The sequence below is a fragment of the Pan paniscus genome, chromosome 16 (genome assembly GCF_029289425.2).
Source record: "Pan paniscus chromosome 16, NHGRI_mPanPan1-v2.0_pri, whole genome shotgun sequence".
Classification (NCBI taxonomy): domain Eukaryota; kingdom Metazoa; phylum Chordata; class Mammalia; order Primates; family Hominidae; genus Pan; species Pan paniscus.
Window position 1 is genome coordinate 55,179,043 of NC_073265.2, and position 15,105 is coordinate 55,194,147.

The window sequence follows — 15,105 nt, forward strand, 5'->3', positions numbered from 1 at the left end:
CCCTTCCCTGTTCATGGTGGGGGCTGACCCCTGCAGGCTGCACATCCCAGGCTCCCCCTCAGCTGGCTCCCAGCCAGGCTGCCTGTAGGAGACCTGCCCACAGACTGGAGAGCGGGAGCAGGAGAGACAGGTGTGTCCTCTCCCTCTTTCTCTGCCTGGGGCCTCAGGTGGTGGCGCAGCCCCTCTCTCCACGTCCCAGCTCTTACCAGGTGGCCCTTACTCCCAGGCTCTGGGAACTCTTTCTTTTGTCCCTCCAACCCTAAGAGTGATAGCAGCTTCTCCCACAGGTGTTAATGTGTCTCGGTTGCACACTTTCCCTGTGTGCTGTTTAGCTCTTCAAACAACATTGCAATGAATCCCCTCATTACATTCCTGCTATTGAAATTCCTGGCATGGGTTTTCTTGCCTGGAACCCAACCAATATAGGCTCCCTGACCTTGCATGTGGGTGGGGTTGGGGCAGCCCCACCTGAGACCCCTCAGCTGGCAGCACCACCTGGGGAATGTGCTCATATGTCAGGGATGGGCTTGGGAGAGAGGGCACATTACCTTCCTTGCAGGTACAGGAGCCATCTACTGGGGAGCAGGTGCCACCATTGTTACAGCTACAGATGGACGAGCAGTTGGGGCCATAGGTCCCTGCTGCACAGGAAACGGCACAGACCTCTCCCTGGAAAGGGAGGGGGTGAATTTTGGATCAAAGGTTGCTCCACGTTGGATGGCTGTGGTAGGCAGGATAATGACCCCTGCTGCCCCCAACATGTCCATGTCCTAATCCCTGGGATCTGTGAATATGTTACCTTACATGGCAAAAAGGGACTTTGCAGGTGTGATTAAGGACCTGGAGATGGAGAGAATGTCAGGGGTTCAGGGGTTATCCAGGTGGGCTCAATATAATCATGAGTCCTTAAGAGTAAAAGATGACCAAAGAAGGTAGGTCAGAGAGATACACCATGAGGAGCCCTCCACCTGCTTGTGCTGACTTTGAAGATGGAGGAAGGAGCCACGAGCTGAGGAATGCAGTGGCCTCTAGAATCTGGGATCAACAGCTCTTTTACAGCTACCAAGAAAATGAGGGCCTCAATCCTGCAATCAGAGGAACTGAATTCTGTCCACACTGTGAGCGAGCAGGAAATAGACCCTCTCCTAACTTCCAGGAAGAAACATGGCCTGCTGGCACCTTGGCTTCAGCCTCGTGAAACCCATGCCAGACTTCTGACATTCAGGACTGTCAGATAATAAATTTATGCTGTTTGAAGCCACTAAATTGTGATTTTTTACAGCAGCAATGGAAAACTAATATAATCCTTCTCAGTTATTGGAGGGGTCAGGCCTCCAGACCACAATACCAGGGACCTTGACTCCAAAGTCTGTATTAGGTCGAAGAAGCACCAAGTCTAACCCGTTGTCTCCCAATCTTATTTCTCACCCATAACCCCATGACACGAGTAGTAATATCCTATCCGCATTTGCCTGAGCCTCAGAGAAGTTAAATGTAAATGATAGCTAATGCATATTGAGTCCTTTCTCAATATCATGTGCCATACACACTATCTCATTTAATTGTCACAGCACTCATAGGAGATAGAAGCTACTGCCTCAGCATTATTCTCACCTAACAGATAACTGCATGGAGAAGTTACTTAACTCTGCCAAGTTCACAGAACTAAACCCAGTTGCTCCTTGCTGGAACCCAGGCTGGCTGCTTAACCATTACATTACCAGGATCCTAAACTGGCTACCCTGGAAAACATTCTGAGATAGAGATTAGTGAGCTCTTGAGAATAATCCCGATAAGGGATAAGGGAGGCAGTCGAGGCTGAGGAAAAGTTGAACCAAGGCACAGTTAGAGTAACTTCTGCTGATCTGGCAGGAAGCTCTGAAGCTGAGATGACCCCTGGAGTTGTCCCACACGGGGGTAAAGGGAGGGAGATCCTTTATGCCTCCATCAATCGCTGGCCATCCACTGGGATGGGGGAAGGGGCCATGACTCCTCAGGTGAGTTGGCTAACTTGGAGGGCGATGTCTATAGAGGGCCTCACCTGCGAGCCACTAACTTTCTGGCAGCTGGGGAAGAATGAGTGCTTCTGTCACGAGGGGTGAATCTGGGCGTCCACTCTACCGGTAAGTGGGTACGCTGTTAGCTCCACTAAACAATTTGGACGAGGGGCAAGTTACAGGGTAGGGAGACCAGGAATGGAGGCTTCAGAGGCCTTGAGGGGTGGGAGCATTTAATCAGAGAAGAGTGGGGTAAAGGGGATCCAGATGGGAAGAGGGTTGTGGACAAGAGTGCAGAGGAGTATGAGCTGGGAATGTGCTAGGGGTGGCTGAAGGGAGGAGTGAAGGAGATAGGTAAAAGTGGGGCTGGGAGTCTAGAATGCCAGGGGAGGGAGTTCGGGCTTTCTTCCCTGAGTCCCCCAGGACATGCTTCCCCACTTAGGAACCTACTGTGGGGCTGTCTGTGCCGGAGCAAGTGATCACTGGATGTTGAATTCCCACCTCCAGCCCCTAGGGAGTGTCTCCAGCCAGCGTCTCAGGCCTTACACCTAAGCTTTCCGTGGGAATCCTGATAATAAATTTGTCTGGGCTGGGAGACCAGAGCTTGCCTGGGCCCCACTGTGTGACACCAGATATGTACTGCCCGTCTCTGAGTCTCAGTTCACACATCTCTGAAATGACAGGCTTGGCATAAAGGAGCTCCCTTCTCAACTCTAAGGGTCTAGGCATCTGGCTTCACTCCTGTGTGGGCCACAGAGAGAACCGAGGGTGTGGGTCTTTGCCACGGAGAGGCTCCTCTCTAGCCCTTTTCTGCTTCTGTCTCGCCCTTGGGGGCAGGGAGTGTGGAGTCCTTCCCCGAAGGCCCCACGGTTCCTGCTCTTTCCCCCACCAGTCCCCAGCAGGCCTGACCAGCTGGAGTCTGTCAGCTTTCCCATTACCCAGAAAACTCCAATTTCTCCAAGATGATAAATAGCACATAAGAATCTGACCTCTGAGGGCCTTGGCCTGGGTGCAGACTGCGGGCACAGCGTATGCCTTTCTCTTCATGAATCTGCTATCAGAAGGGGTTTCTCTCCCAGCGTCCTCATTAGTGTCCCAAACCCTGATCTCCCTGCAAGACCTTAGGTTGCCTGTGAGCCCTGTTGCAGGTCTGTTGATGGGGCTCAGAGAGGCCTCCTGCCCTGGCCGTGATCCATGGGACAGGATGCAAGAAGCCAAGCTCGACACATCTGCTCCCCACAATGCTGTGTCAGTTTCCTCCCAGAGAAGCCTATGCCTGGTCTTTGCGACAGTACTGGGAGGCCACTGGGCTGAGATGGCTTTCTGCTTCCCAGAGAAGAAAAGGGAGACTCAGAGAGGGGCAGTGGCTTATCCAGGACCCCTGGTGTGTTAGTGCCAAGGTTAAGGAGAAAGAACCAGATCTTCCATCCTGAAAGGCAGCAGGGGTGAGGGATCAGAGGGTGAACTCTGGTACCATCCTGCTTCCACAGCTCATTCACCGTGTGACCATAGGCAATTTACTACATCCCCTGAGCCTCAGTTCCCACATCTGTTAAATGGGAATTAAAATGTCCTCTTCTCATAGGATTAAGAGGATTAAATTAGTTATTGTTTGTGTAGCAGTTAGAATAGTGCCTGATGGGTAGAAAGCACTATACAAGCTATTAGTGCAAAGATATAGCATCTCTTAGGGAAAGAATACCTTGTTTACCCTTTTATCACCTTCTCTGGGCTGGCTCCCTGTTCCCCCTCACAGCTGACACAGGCTGGAACTTTTATCACCACACACTACAGGTATGGTCTTGGAGGACGGAATGACCACTCCCTGAGGGCCACTGTTCCAAACACTTTGCATTTGTCAGTTCCTCTGATATTGTGAAATATAAGGTCTTCATCCAGTTTCCTGTCAAGCAACTCCTGGAATCCTTAGAATCTCCAAAGTGAGGTTTTTTTTTGTTTTTGTTTGTTTGTTTGTTTGTTTGTTTGTTTTTGAGTCGGAGTTTCGCTCTTGTTGCCCAGGCTGGAGTGCAGTGGCACGATCTTGGCTCACTGCAACCTCCACCTCCCGGGTTCAAGCGATTCTCCTGCCTCAGCCTCCTGGTAGCTGGGATTACAGGCACGTGCCACCACACCCAGATAATTTTTGTATTTTTAGTAGAGATGGGGTTTCTCCATGTTGGTCAGGCTGGTCTCGAACTCCCGACCTCAGGTGATCCACCCACCTCGGCCTCCCAGAGTGCTGGGATTACAGGTGTGAGCCACCGCACCTGGCCAAAAGTGAGGTCGTTTTGTATGCTAATGACTGATGGCTGCTTCAGGATGGGGGCTGGTCACCAGAAAGACCAAGGCAGGATTAGAAAGTTGGGACTTACAGCCCCACCCGCCGAAGGGGGAAGGTATGAGGAAGAGGGGCTAAAGTTTAAGTTGATCACCAAAGGCCAGCAATGTAATCAATGATTCCCATGTAACGAAGTCTCCATAAAAACCCTAAAGGACAGGGTTTGGAAAGCTTCTGGAGATAGCTGAACATATGGAGGTTCCGGGAAGATTGTGCACCTGGAGAGGGCATGGAAGCTCCATACCCCTTCCCACATGTCTTTCACTCTGCATCTTTTCATCCATATCCTTTGTAATATCCTTTATAATAAACTGGTAAATGTGTTTCCCTGAATTCTGTGAACCTCTCAAGCAAGTTAATTGAACCCAGGGAGGGAGTTGCAGGAACCCCGATTTATAGCCCATCAGTTAGAAGCACAGGCAAGGCTGGGCGTGATGGCTCAGGCCTGTAATCCCAGCGCTTTGGGAGGTTGAGGCAGGCGGATCACGATGTCAGGAGATTGAGACCATCCTGGCCAACATGGTGAAACCCTGTCTCTACTAAAATACAAAAAAATTAGCTGGGCGTGGTGGTGCACACCTGTAGTCCCAGCTACTTGGGAGGCTGAGGCAGGGGAATCGCTTGAACCCGGGAGGTGGAGATTGCAGTGAGCCGAGGTCACACCACTGCACTCCAGCCTGGGCGACAGAGCGAGACTCCGTCTCAAGAAAAAAAAAAAAAAAAAGAAAAAAGAAACACAGGCAAAACAGCCTGGAGCTTTTGACTGGCATCTGAAGGCAGGAGGGTGAGCAGTCTTGGGGCCTGAGCCCTCCACCTGTGGGATCTGACGCTATCTCCAGATAGATAGTGTCAGAATTGAATTGGAGGGCACCCAGCTGATGTCTGCTGCAGAATTGATTGATTGCTTGCTGCTGGGGAGAAATCCCCACACATCTGATCACAGAAGTCTTCTGTGTTGATTGTTGTTGAGTGGGAGAAGAGAAGAAACTCTTTGTGTTTTTTTTCCAGTCAGCTCCTAATAGCAAAAAGTCCAAATGGGGAATCAGACAGTTTCTAAAGTGCACAGCTCTGCCCTGAAGGAGTGTAACCTTGGCACAGCTAACTTCGAGCACTCTGCTCTTCCACCTCACTGTCCCGGCCCCCTGGCCTCAGTACCAATGCATACCGGGTTCTAACACCTCAACAAGCACAAGTATTACACTAACTGTTAAAGTTTTTTGTCAAATTCCCTAACTTCTAGCCTCTGATCTGAGGGTGAGGCCTGGTGTATAATTGACTGGCCAGTCTCCGGTGATTGATGTTCATAGAAAGCCAATCACGAGCCTATCTCAGATTAGACTATCAGCTCTGCCCCCCCCCGGCATATCCCCTGGCCCAAGGTGTAGTGATACCTTTTTGATTTGTGGGACCACTAACAAACAAGCCTTAATCATTACGGTCTGTGTGGGACCCAAGTCTACATGGGTCGGCATTGATGTCCACACGTGCTCAGGCAGTCAGTGTATACATCTGTGTGTTTCTGTGGGTGTTTGCCTTGGGTATGTCTGTGTACATTTTCTCCTGGGTGTCTTCCCTGACACTCCTCTCCAGCCCACCAGCCCTGCCCTGGTGGGAATTGGGTGCATACATAGCAACCTTCATCCTAGCACTGGATGGTTGTGGTTGGCTCAGTGCCTTCCTCCACCTCAGGCCTGTGAGCTCCGTGGGGATGGATCTGATTGCATTCATGTCTAGATTCTCAGAGCTTGGGCCCCTGCTGGTACATAATGGATCCTCGATAAATGTTTAATTGAAATGAGATGTTTGTGTGTACATGCTGGCTTCTACTGTGGACAGGAGCAGAAGGACTTGGCACTTTCCATATGCTTTCTCTTGTATGCCAGGCAATTCAGCAAATGTTTGCTGAGTAAGGGCCAACTCTGAGCTAGCCATGTTGCAGGCTCCAAGGGCACAGAAGAGACTGGGACCCAGTCTCTGGCCTTGGGCAACTCCCAGGCAGTACCCACACAGGTATACTCATGCCTACATCCAGGTATGTTTCTTTGTCCACTTATTTACTCTCTGCCTCTCCCAGAGAGACTAGAAGCTTCATGAGAAGAGGGGCCTTACCTGTCTGGGTTCCCCAGTACCTGGCACAGAGTATGGGAATTTTGTAAATAATGTGTGAGTGAGGGGCCCTGGTAGGCTGGGTTCTGTGGTTCTCATCACACACAGGCAACAGAATATTGTCTAGTCTAAGGATGGGCCCCATGCTAACACACTTGACTCTGAGCCTCCATGGGGCTCTTGTGAGAAAGGAAAGCCAGGAGATCCTGGTCTATGCTTCCATGCCTCACCCCATCGCCCCCTGCCCAACTCTATCTACCGGAGAGTGAGAAGCACAGGCAAAAATTACCCAGTTGGCCTCTAGAGTATCCACTCTGGGAGACGACCTTCTGAGCTGAACAGACATTCGAGATGATCAAATCCACTATGAGCCAAAGTGGGCCCGCAAGGCAGAGCTGGGACTTGCAGGCCACTGCTCCCAGGGAACTGGCTGCAAGTGTTGTGCTGTCTACACCTGCCTCCTCCTGCCTAGAGCCTGACCCAAACCAGCCCTCAGATCATGTCAGTTGATCTTGTCACACACTGGAGAAAAGGCCAGGATGAGAGCCAGGGTTGTGAGCTGGGGAGTTTGCATTTGGCATGTCATGTGCTTTGCTTAGCCTAGCAACTCTGCCTACTCCCCCAGCCAGGCCTGTCCCCTAAGGTCCTTTATTGAGGTTGTTCCCCTAAAATCACCATCCGGAATTCCTGCTAGAAGTAGTCTATCTTCTCTTCCGATAGATTCATGTTAATGCAAGATAATGTACAGGCCTTGGTTTCTTTATCAATCATCTGAGGCTATTGAAACCAGTCTCCCCAACTTCTCACCACTAAGGACCCTTGTTAGTATTCTCTGCCTACAAAGCCCTCTCTATTTGAAAGACACTGCAGTCACTCTGGGCTGCTGTCCAAGGCCAGTCATATATTGGACAAATACAATTTGGCCAGTGACCACATGCCATGTGACTCTAGTGGCAGCCTCTTGTCCACCAATCATGATCTAGATATTCGTATGATGTCACCTATGACCAATCAGAGCTTCTGATCAGCACACACTAACCAGGGATATCACATAGAGTTAATTTAATTCTAATTAAAAGCAAAAGAAAAACCTTGGTGTTTCAGTTAACTTCATCACAGGTAATACAGGATTTCCTGTAGGTTTTGTGAAATGTACCAAACTGCTCTTGGCAACCTGCTGCAGCCTTTGCAAGTGTCCAGCTGGGAACCACTGGCTATGTCATCTCTAAGGGCCCTTTAGCTCTGACTCTGAGCATCTTCTTGCCTGGACTGGGGGTCTTAACCCAAAGGTGTGAGGAATGGTAGGAAGGAGGGCCAAAGATGGGGAGCCCTCTTGGGCCTCTAAGAATCCCACCAGCTGTGGTCCACCTGCTCTGCTAATGCATGGCCTCGGCCTGGTCACACACCTGTCCTAATGGTGGGTAGATAGCCCATAATGCTAGAGCTGAAAGGGACACTGGGAATCACCTGGTCCAGCTGCCTTGTTTTATAGGTGAGTAGACTGAGGCCAAAAAAGGGAAAGTGACTTGCCCAAGATCACACAGCCAATGCAAGGTGAACATTCATTTGGAACTCAGATCTCCTAGCTCCCATTTGGGTCACAGGATGCTAACAGGCCAAATGTGGGAATTCTGGGTTGGCCTGTGCCATCCCTGTTGATATGGAAAGTGCACTTGCCACCTAAGCACAGAGCAAGACATCCAGAGGACATGGCCCTGATCTTGAGGGAGTACCACCCACCAAGGCCTAGATGCTCTGACCCTTTCTTAGCACCTGGAAGTTGATGCTTGGGTGTCTTTCTATCTTCATCTATCCCCATCTCCCCAGTCCACACCACCTACAGGGCAGGTCCCCATGCTTCTGCTGGGGATGCCTGCCAGTCCTGTTCAGCATCTTTTTTCTGTGAATGCAGAATGAATGTGAACCCTTCCTCCCATCCAAAGGCCTGTTAATTATAGATGCAGTATTGGCTATTAACATCTTGAACTTGATTTGAAAGCACTACTAACAAACCCTCGACGCTGGTCCCACTAAAGATGCAAATCGCTCCTCTACCTTCCACCTGCCTCCATGCATAACGTGATGGCACAGGCCCAGACCCCGGTGGGTAATGAGTTATATGTTCTATTAAATTTGTTTCAAATATTGTTTATTGAATTTTCTCCCCTGCAAAATGCTGCTTTGTAGTTTGGCCCTGTTTGGGAAAATTAATCAACAGCTGAGCTTCTCATGTTGATCATCTGTTTTCCTTGCAATGGACAGGAGGTTAATGAGTATTTTTTGGACTAATTGGAGGAGGATGGAAAGTGGTTGACCCTCCCTCACACAAAAGAGGGAGGCAATTGTGTGAGTTTGTCTTCTAGTCCCCTTAAATATGCTCTGTGGGTAGGAGGCAGTGTAAATGGAGTGGAACTGAGTTCTCTAGATACAGGCCAAGGTGGCATGAGCCTGCCAGCCTGTGGGAGCTCAGCAGAGATCACTCTGGGACCAGCAACCAAGGAAGTTGGCTTGGCTCAGCTATCCTTTTGTTGGAGGAGTAGGTGGGGTAGGATGACTCAAGGCAAGAATGGGTCCTGGACCTGGGGACAGAGTACATAGGTTCAAGTGAGGCAAAAGCACTAGCCCAAGGTGACTTCCTCATTCATTCATTCAATCTGTGTTTCTTGAGCATCTATGACAAGCAAGGCACTGTGATCTTGCTAACCATTACACTAGACTAGTGTAATGTAACCCTGGGTCTTGCTAACCATTACACTAGACTAGATGAGACCTAAGGTCCCTTTCATCTCCCAATTTTTTTTTTTTTTTTTTTTTTTGAGACAGAGTCTCGCTCTGTCGCCCAGGCTGGAGTGCAATGTTGCAATCTCAGCTCACCGTAACCTCCACCTCCCGGGTTCAAGTGATTCTCCTGCCTCAGCCTCCTGAGTAGCTGGCATTACAGGCGCATGCCACCACACCTGGCTAATTTTTGTATTTTTAGTAGAGACGGGGTTTCACCATGTTGGTCAGGCTGGTCTCGAACTCTTGACCTCATGATCCACCTGCCTCAGCCTCTCAAAGTGCTGGGATTACTGGCGTGAGCCACCGCGCCCAGCCCTCACTCTTTAACTCTCCCCCAGCCCTCCCACTTCCAGGGCAGGTTTCCCTGTTACTGCTCCTTTGTGTCACTTACCACAGTTGTAATGAAATAATCATTTAAAAAATTCAGCTCTCATTTACTTGATTGCAAGTTCCATGAGGATAAGGATTGAGTCATTTGTGTTCAGTACACATGGGTTGAATTATTCAGACATTCAGGAAATGTTTCTTAAGTGCCAGTATGTGTCAGACACTGTGCGAGGTCAGGGGATACACAGGGAGTGGAATAGAGCTTGTCAGTAATGTTTAGTGGCTAGACGGGGTGGGGCATAAAATGAGGCTGTGGCATGAAAGGGGCACAGGCTAGTCCCGCCCTACTTCCATGGGTTCTGCAGGCAGCCTGTAGTGGCTCTGGTTGCTTCTGTTCATCACCCCAGCCATTCCTGGAGTTCCGGAGCTACTAATGGGGACTGCTTTTGGTGTCCAATGCCGCATCCATGCCAGCAGCACACAAGAGTTGCATGCTTTACTGTTTACAAAGCCCCTTGCCAAGCAAGTGCCTGCTCCTTGTCAAGCAGAATGCCAGCCCTGGGCTGCTGCACTCTCCTGCCCACCCTTGTCAGTCACACCCCACTCCCAACTCTAAGCGCTAGGACAGTGGGACTCCCAAGTGGGGAGCCTCATTTGTAATTTCCTAGGGAGAAAGAGTGACACGTGGCCCACAAGGCAAACAGAATAGCTTGTCCAAATGCCAGCCACAGCAGCCTCTCCAACGCAGAGCAAACCTCGCTGGACCTAATTAGTGCGTCACTGATAAAGCAGCAACTGACAGCAGGTGCATGTTGGGGAAAAGAAAGTCTGCATAAGGTATGAGGAACAGAGAGCCACAGGGATGAGAAAGAGAGAGACTTGGAGGCCACTTGTCATATCCATCCCTGACCCTGCCTTCCTATGCTGAGGGAGAAATGTCCACAGCCTGTGGGGCTGAGTCATTCTGTCTGGCTCCCATGCAGGTGGAAGGAGGAGAAAGGTTAGGACTGGAAGCCCCTGTAATATTCACTCTCACTTATGTCTATCAAAAATGAATAGGCTGCCAGTGATCTGAGGTTACTCTGTGCAGTTGTGTAGGATGTGCACTGCACAAATCTAGAGGTTTTATTCAAATGACAGTCATTATAGATTTGTGTATATATTACATCAGTTTTCTGGCAGATGTCAGTAGAATGTCTGGAGAAAGGGGTAACTTATTCTAATTTGCACAAATATGTGATATGGCTCTGACATCTCACGGGGCCTCTTTGGAGGAGCACAGACACCTTCCAACAGTTCCCAAACAGACACCAAAACATTTCAGAGAGATCTGGCTGGGTGCAGTGACTCATGCCTGTAATCCCAGCACTTTGGGAGGCTGAGGCAGGTGGACTGCTTGAGGTCAGGAGTTTGAGACCAGACTGGCTAACATGGTGAAAACCTGTTTCTACTAAAAATACAAAAATTAGTTGGGCGTCGTGGCAGGCACCTGTAATCCCAGCTACTTGGGAGGCTGAGGCACAAGAATAGCCTAAACTTGGGAGGCTGAGGCACGAGAACAGCTTAAACCCGGGAGGCGGAGATTGCAGTGAACCAAAATTGCTCCACTGCACTCCAGCTTGGGTGACAAAGCGAGACTCCATCTCAAAAAAAAAATTCAGACCCAAGAGGCAGTCCATGTGGCCAAGAAAAGGTGTTTTAGATCAAGTTGAGGCCGTGCCACTTACTGGCTGAGTCATCCAGGGTGCTCCTAGGGACTCAACTGCAGTTCTTGTGGAGCAGTTTCTTTTCTCCTCTGTATTGATGTTCTTGTGCTACCTGTAGCCCCTTCTCCTTTTCTAACCATTCTCTTTCCTGAGATTCTGTACCGAGTTTAGAGAAGGCATTACTGGCTAATATGGACTTATTGAGCAAACTCATGAGAGGTATTTGTACTTTACTAGGAGACCCAAAATCTAAAATCTCTGGAGATGTTTGCACAGTGTATGCATGATGGCCATCCCCAGGAGGGATTGGGGAGCAGGACCCTGGTCCTCACCACTGACCACACCCCTTCACCCCTCCAGACAGGGCTGGCCCTGTGGCTTAGGGCAGATCCACACATCCCTAGTGCTGATGACAGGAGAAAGGAAACTCCATATTTTTCACGCCCCCCCCACCCCCTTGGTGACAGGCTTGTGCCAGGCACTTTTTTTTCCCTCTTATCTCCTTTTGTTCTATAACAGCCCTGCAGGGAGAGAATTCCCTTCCTAGAGAGAGAACTATCCTAGAGAGGGTTTGCAAACCAAGGCCGGAGAGGTCGATTTGCCCCAGGTCACAGCATGGGAAAGGGAAGGGGCAACTGATTCCAAAGCCCAAGTTCTCTCCCCTAGACCAGGCTGCCTTGACTGCACACAGGTTGGAAATGATGGGGACTCAAATGTCCTGAGCCCATGCAACGTGCCAGGCTTGCTACCAGGTGCCTGTGATGTGTAATTTCATAATCTCCTGTCCTACCCATTTGTTGTTAAATGTGTGTTGACAATGAAGGCAGAAATGGCTTATGGGGGCTTATGGTGGGAACTCTTAGGGGGCATTTGTATCTTATGTTGTTAGGAAGCTCCTGAAGTACAAAAGGTTTCAAGACTTTAGGGTATAAAGCTAAGATGGCGGAATAACAGGCAGTGGGAGTGAGTTAGTATTTAATAATGTATATCCTTTGAATAAGAGAAAGCTGGTTTGATGATGATGATGATGATGACTATGGTGGTGGTGGTGGTGGTGGTGCTGCTGCTGCTGCTGCTGCTGACCTCGGATGCTATCAGCATCCCACATCCAGGCAGGTCTCTGCCCTTATTTAGAAGGAAGGAGCTTCCTGCTGCAGCTTTGATTCCCCGTGCCTGGCCTCATCTCTCCCTGCTTCCCTGGGGCTGAGCCCTGTCCAGAGCTCTGTGGTTCCTGAGGGGCTGGGGGTGAGGATGGTTATGGCCACAGGGATTCAGAGCATCTCTTACAGGTCTGCTGGGACCTGCTCCCTCTGAGAACAGAATGAAGCTTCCCTGCAAATCCTGGGCCTCAGTCTTCAGGGGTTTCTGGGCAATCATTGACAGCATATGACCCTAATCAATCTATGTTAGGTTTCATGATATCCATAGTGCTAAAAACAAAACAAAACAAAAACAAAAAAACAACTTGGCTTTTTTTTTTTCTTTTTTTAAACACGGAGTTTTGCTCTATGCCCAGGCTGGAGTAAAGTGGCACAATCTCGGCTCACTGCAACCACCGCCTCCCGGGTTCAAGCGATTCTCCTGCCTCAGCCTCCCGAGTAGCTGGCAGGCACATGCCACCAGGCCTGGCTAACTTACTAAAAGTAGAGACGGGGTTTCACCATGTTGGCCAGGGTGGTCTCAAACTCTTGATCTCAGGCGATCCACCTGCCTTGGCCTCCCAAAGTGCTAGGATTACAGGCATGAGCCACCACGTTCCACCCAAACCTTGTCATTATTAAGTGCCAAAAAAATTGCCTCTAAACTTCTGGGAAAACCTATGTTGGGTGTTGGGGGAGGTCTTTCTGGGCATTTAGAGGAGTATGTATGTGGACCATGGAGGCAGGGAGGGGCACAGGCTGGCAACTTCTCCACGTGCATGTTCTGCAGGCTGTTTTTGGTGAGCTTGTGTATGTGTGCTAGCGGTGGTATATATTCCTGATGTATTTCATGTGATTAACACATGTGGGCCCTATGTGTGTCAGAGGTACTAGATGTACATGTGCTCTGCATGTATGGAGAGCAGGTTAGGGATAGGATTTGGGCCTGCTGTCCCAGTGTCCTGGTTTGCATGGTAACTTAGAGGGTCACCCCCTACGTGATCCATGTAGTATGTGAGTTTGGTATGCGTGTGTGATATGTATTGGTGGTGTGACAGCTGTGGGGCAAGCTTAGCATCTGCATGTCAGACATCTGGGCTGATCCTGGCCATGGAGCCCCAACGGTGATTTGATCATAGTGGCTTTGAGCATGGTACGGGTCAAAGTCAGGGAGGGGTGGCTTGGATCTATAGGGTATACATGCATGTGTACCGTAAAAGAGCCCAGCTCCCTAGGTGAGGGCTGTATAGTGTGGACTTGGGGCAGTGGCCTGCAGAGCCAGAGTCTGACAATAGTGATGGTGACAATGTCCCAGCTGGGAGCCAGACTGTGGGGGACAGAGGGTCTTGCAGAGGCTAATAAGGAAAACTAGGGTCCAAGTAAAATGCGGTGCATTCACATTTTAGGGGATGCTTCTAAACTACCTGTGCATTTATTCAACACATATTTACTGACACTCTGTGCAGGGGACTGTGCTGGGCTTGGATAGGCTGGGGGTTAGGAGGTGGCAGGGTGGGGAATAGAGTAGGCACACAGAGATGAACTGGACAGACCCTTGGAGCTTTCTGTTTAGTAGATGGGAGAAAAACATCCACAATGTGCCACCAGAGTGGGTATGTCAGTGTCCTATGGAAAGGCTCTGTCCCATAGGGAAGACAGCAAGAAGGCTTTATAAGGAGGTGGCAACTGAATGGAGACTGGAGGGTGCACCGGCAGGATTTGGCTGAGGGGGATGGAGAGCAAGGGTATTCGAGGGAAGGGGCAGACTGAACAAAGGCGTGGCACTGGGGCCACACGTGGGTTGGGGGGCTGCAGGGTAAGGCAGTTTGGATTTGCTGGAGTTCAGGGGTTAGGGAAGGGTGATGAGAGGCAGTAGCAGGAGCCTGGAGGTCAGGCTGGGCCCAGCCAGGATGGCCTTGAGCGACAGGTGTGAACTTTGCTTGGGAGATAAAAGAGGGCCCCCTAGAGCAGGTGAGTGACTCAGTGTTCCAGCCTGTTTTAGAAAGGTGCCTGGGCCCTTCCTCTCTGGCTGAGAGTCTAGACTCTGGCAAATCCAATTGCTTATTGATTGTGGAATCATTATAAAAACAATTATAGACTGAATGCAAAGACAGCCCAGAATTTAACACTGGAGAGGCTTTTACTAGAGAACAAAAAAGGAGTTGGGGTGGGGACGGCTGCCTCTACTGTCCAGTGTCCTCTGGTCCATCCGCATCCCCAACTCTCCAACTCATATAAACTCTCAGGTTTTTTTTTTTTTTTTTTTTTTTTTTTTGAGATGGAGTCTCACTCTGTCACCCAGGCTGGAGTGCAGTGGTGCCATCTCAGCTCACTGCCACCTCCATCTCCCGGGTTCAAGTGATTCTCCTGCCTCAGCCTCCCGAGTAGCTGGGATTACAGGCGCACACCATGCCTAGCTAATTTTTGTATTTTTAATAGAGGTGGGGTTTCACCACATTGGCTAGGCTGGTCTCGAACTTGTGACCTCAAGTGATCTGCCGTCCTCGGCCTCCTAAACTGCTGGGATTGCAGGCGTGAGCCACCATGCCCAGCCCCTTGGGTTTTTAAAGCTAGTTTCCTCTAGATTTTTCTGGCCCTAGAGGTTTCTCAGTCAAGTTCTCACAGAGTGCCTCACCACACAGAACACGGGCCTGGAATGTGCCCTCCATGAAGGCACCCAAGCCCAGGAAGGGGCAAGTTTGATGGGAGCT

The 15,105-nt window shown here is 50.0% G+C and overlaps 1 protein-coding gene across 32 annotated transcripts in view; it reads right to left on the minus strand.

Moving 5' to 3' along the window:
• Positions 1–15,105, minus strand: part of MEGF11 (multiple EGF like domains 11) — a 375,762-nt gene that overhangs the window by 35,008 nt on the left and 325,649 nt on the right. For all 32 annotated transcript variants that reach the window (XR_004666566.3, XR_004666558.3, XR_004666559.3 and 29 more), the window contains one exon: positions 549–669. Coding sequence is in view for 23 of the 32 variants with exons in the window: in XM_034938970.3 (XP_034794861.2) it covers positions 549–669 (121 nt within the window). In the remaining 9 variants the exon portion in view is untranslated. The remainder of the gene's footprint in view (positions 1–548; positions 670–15,105) is intronic.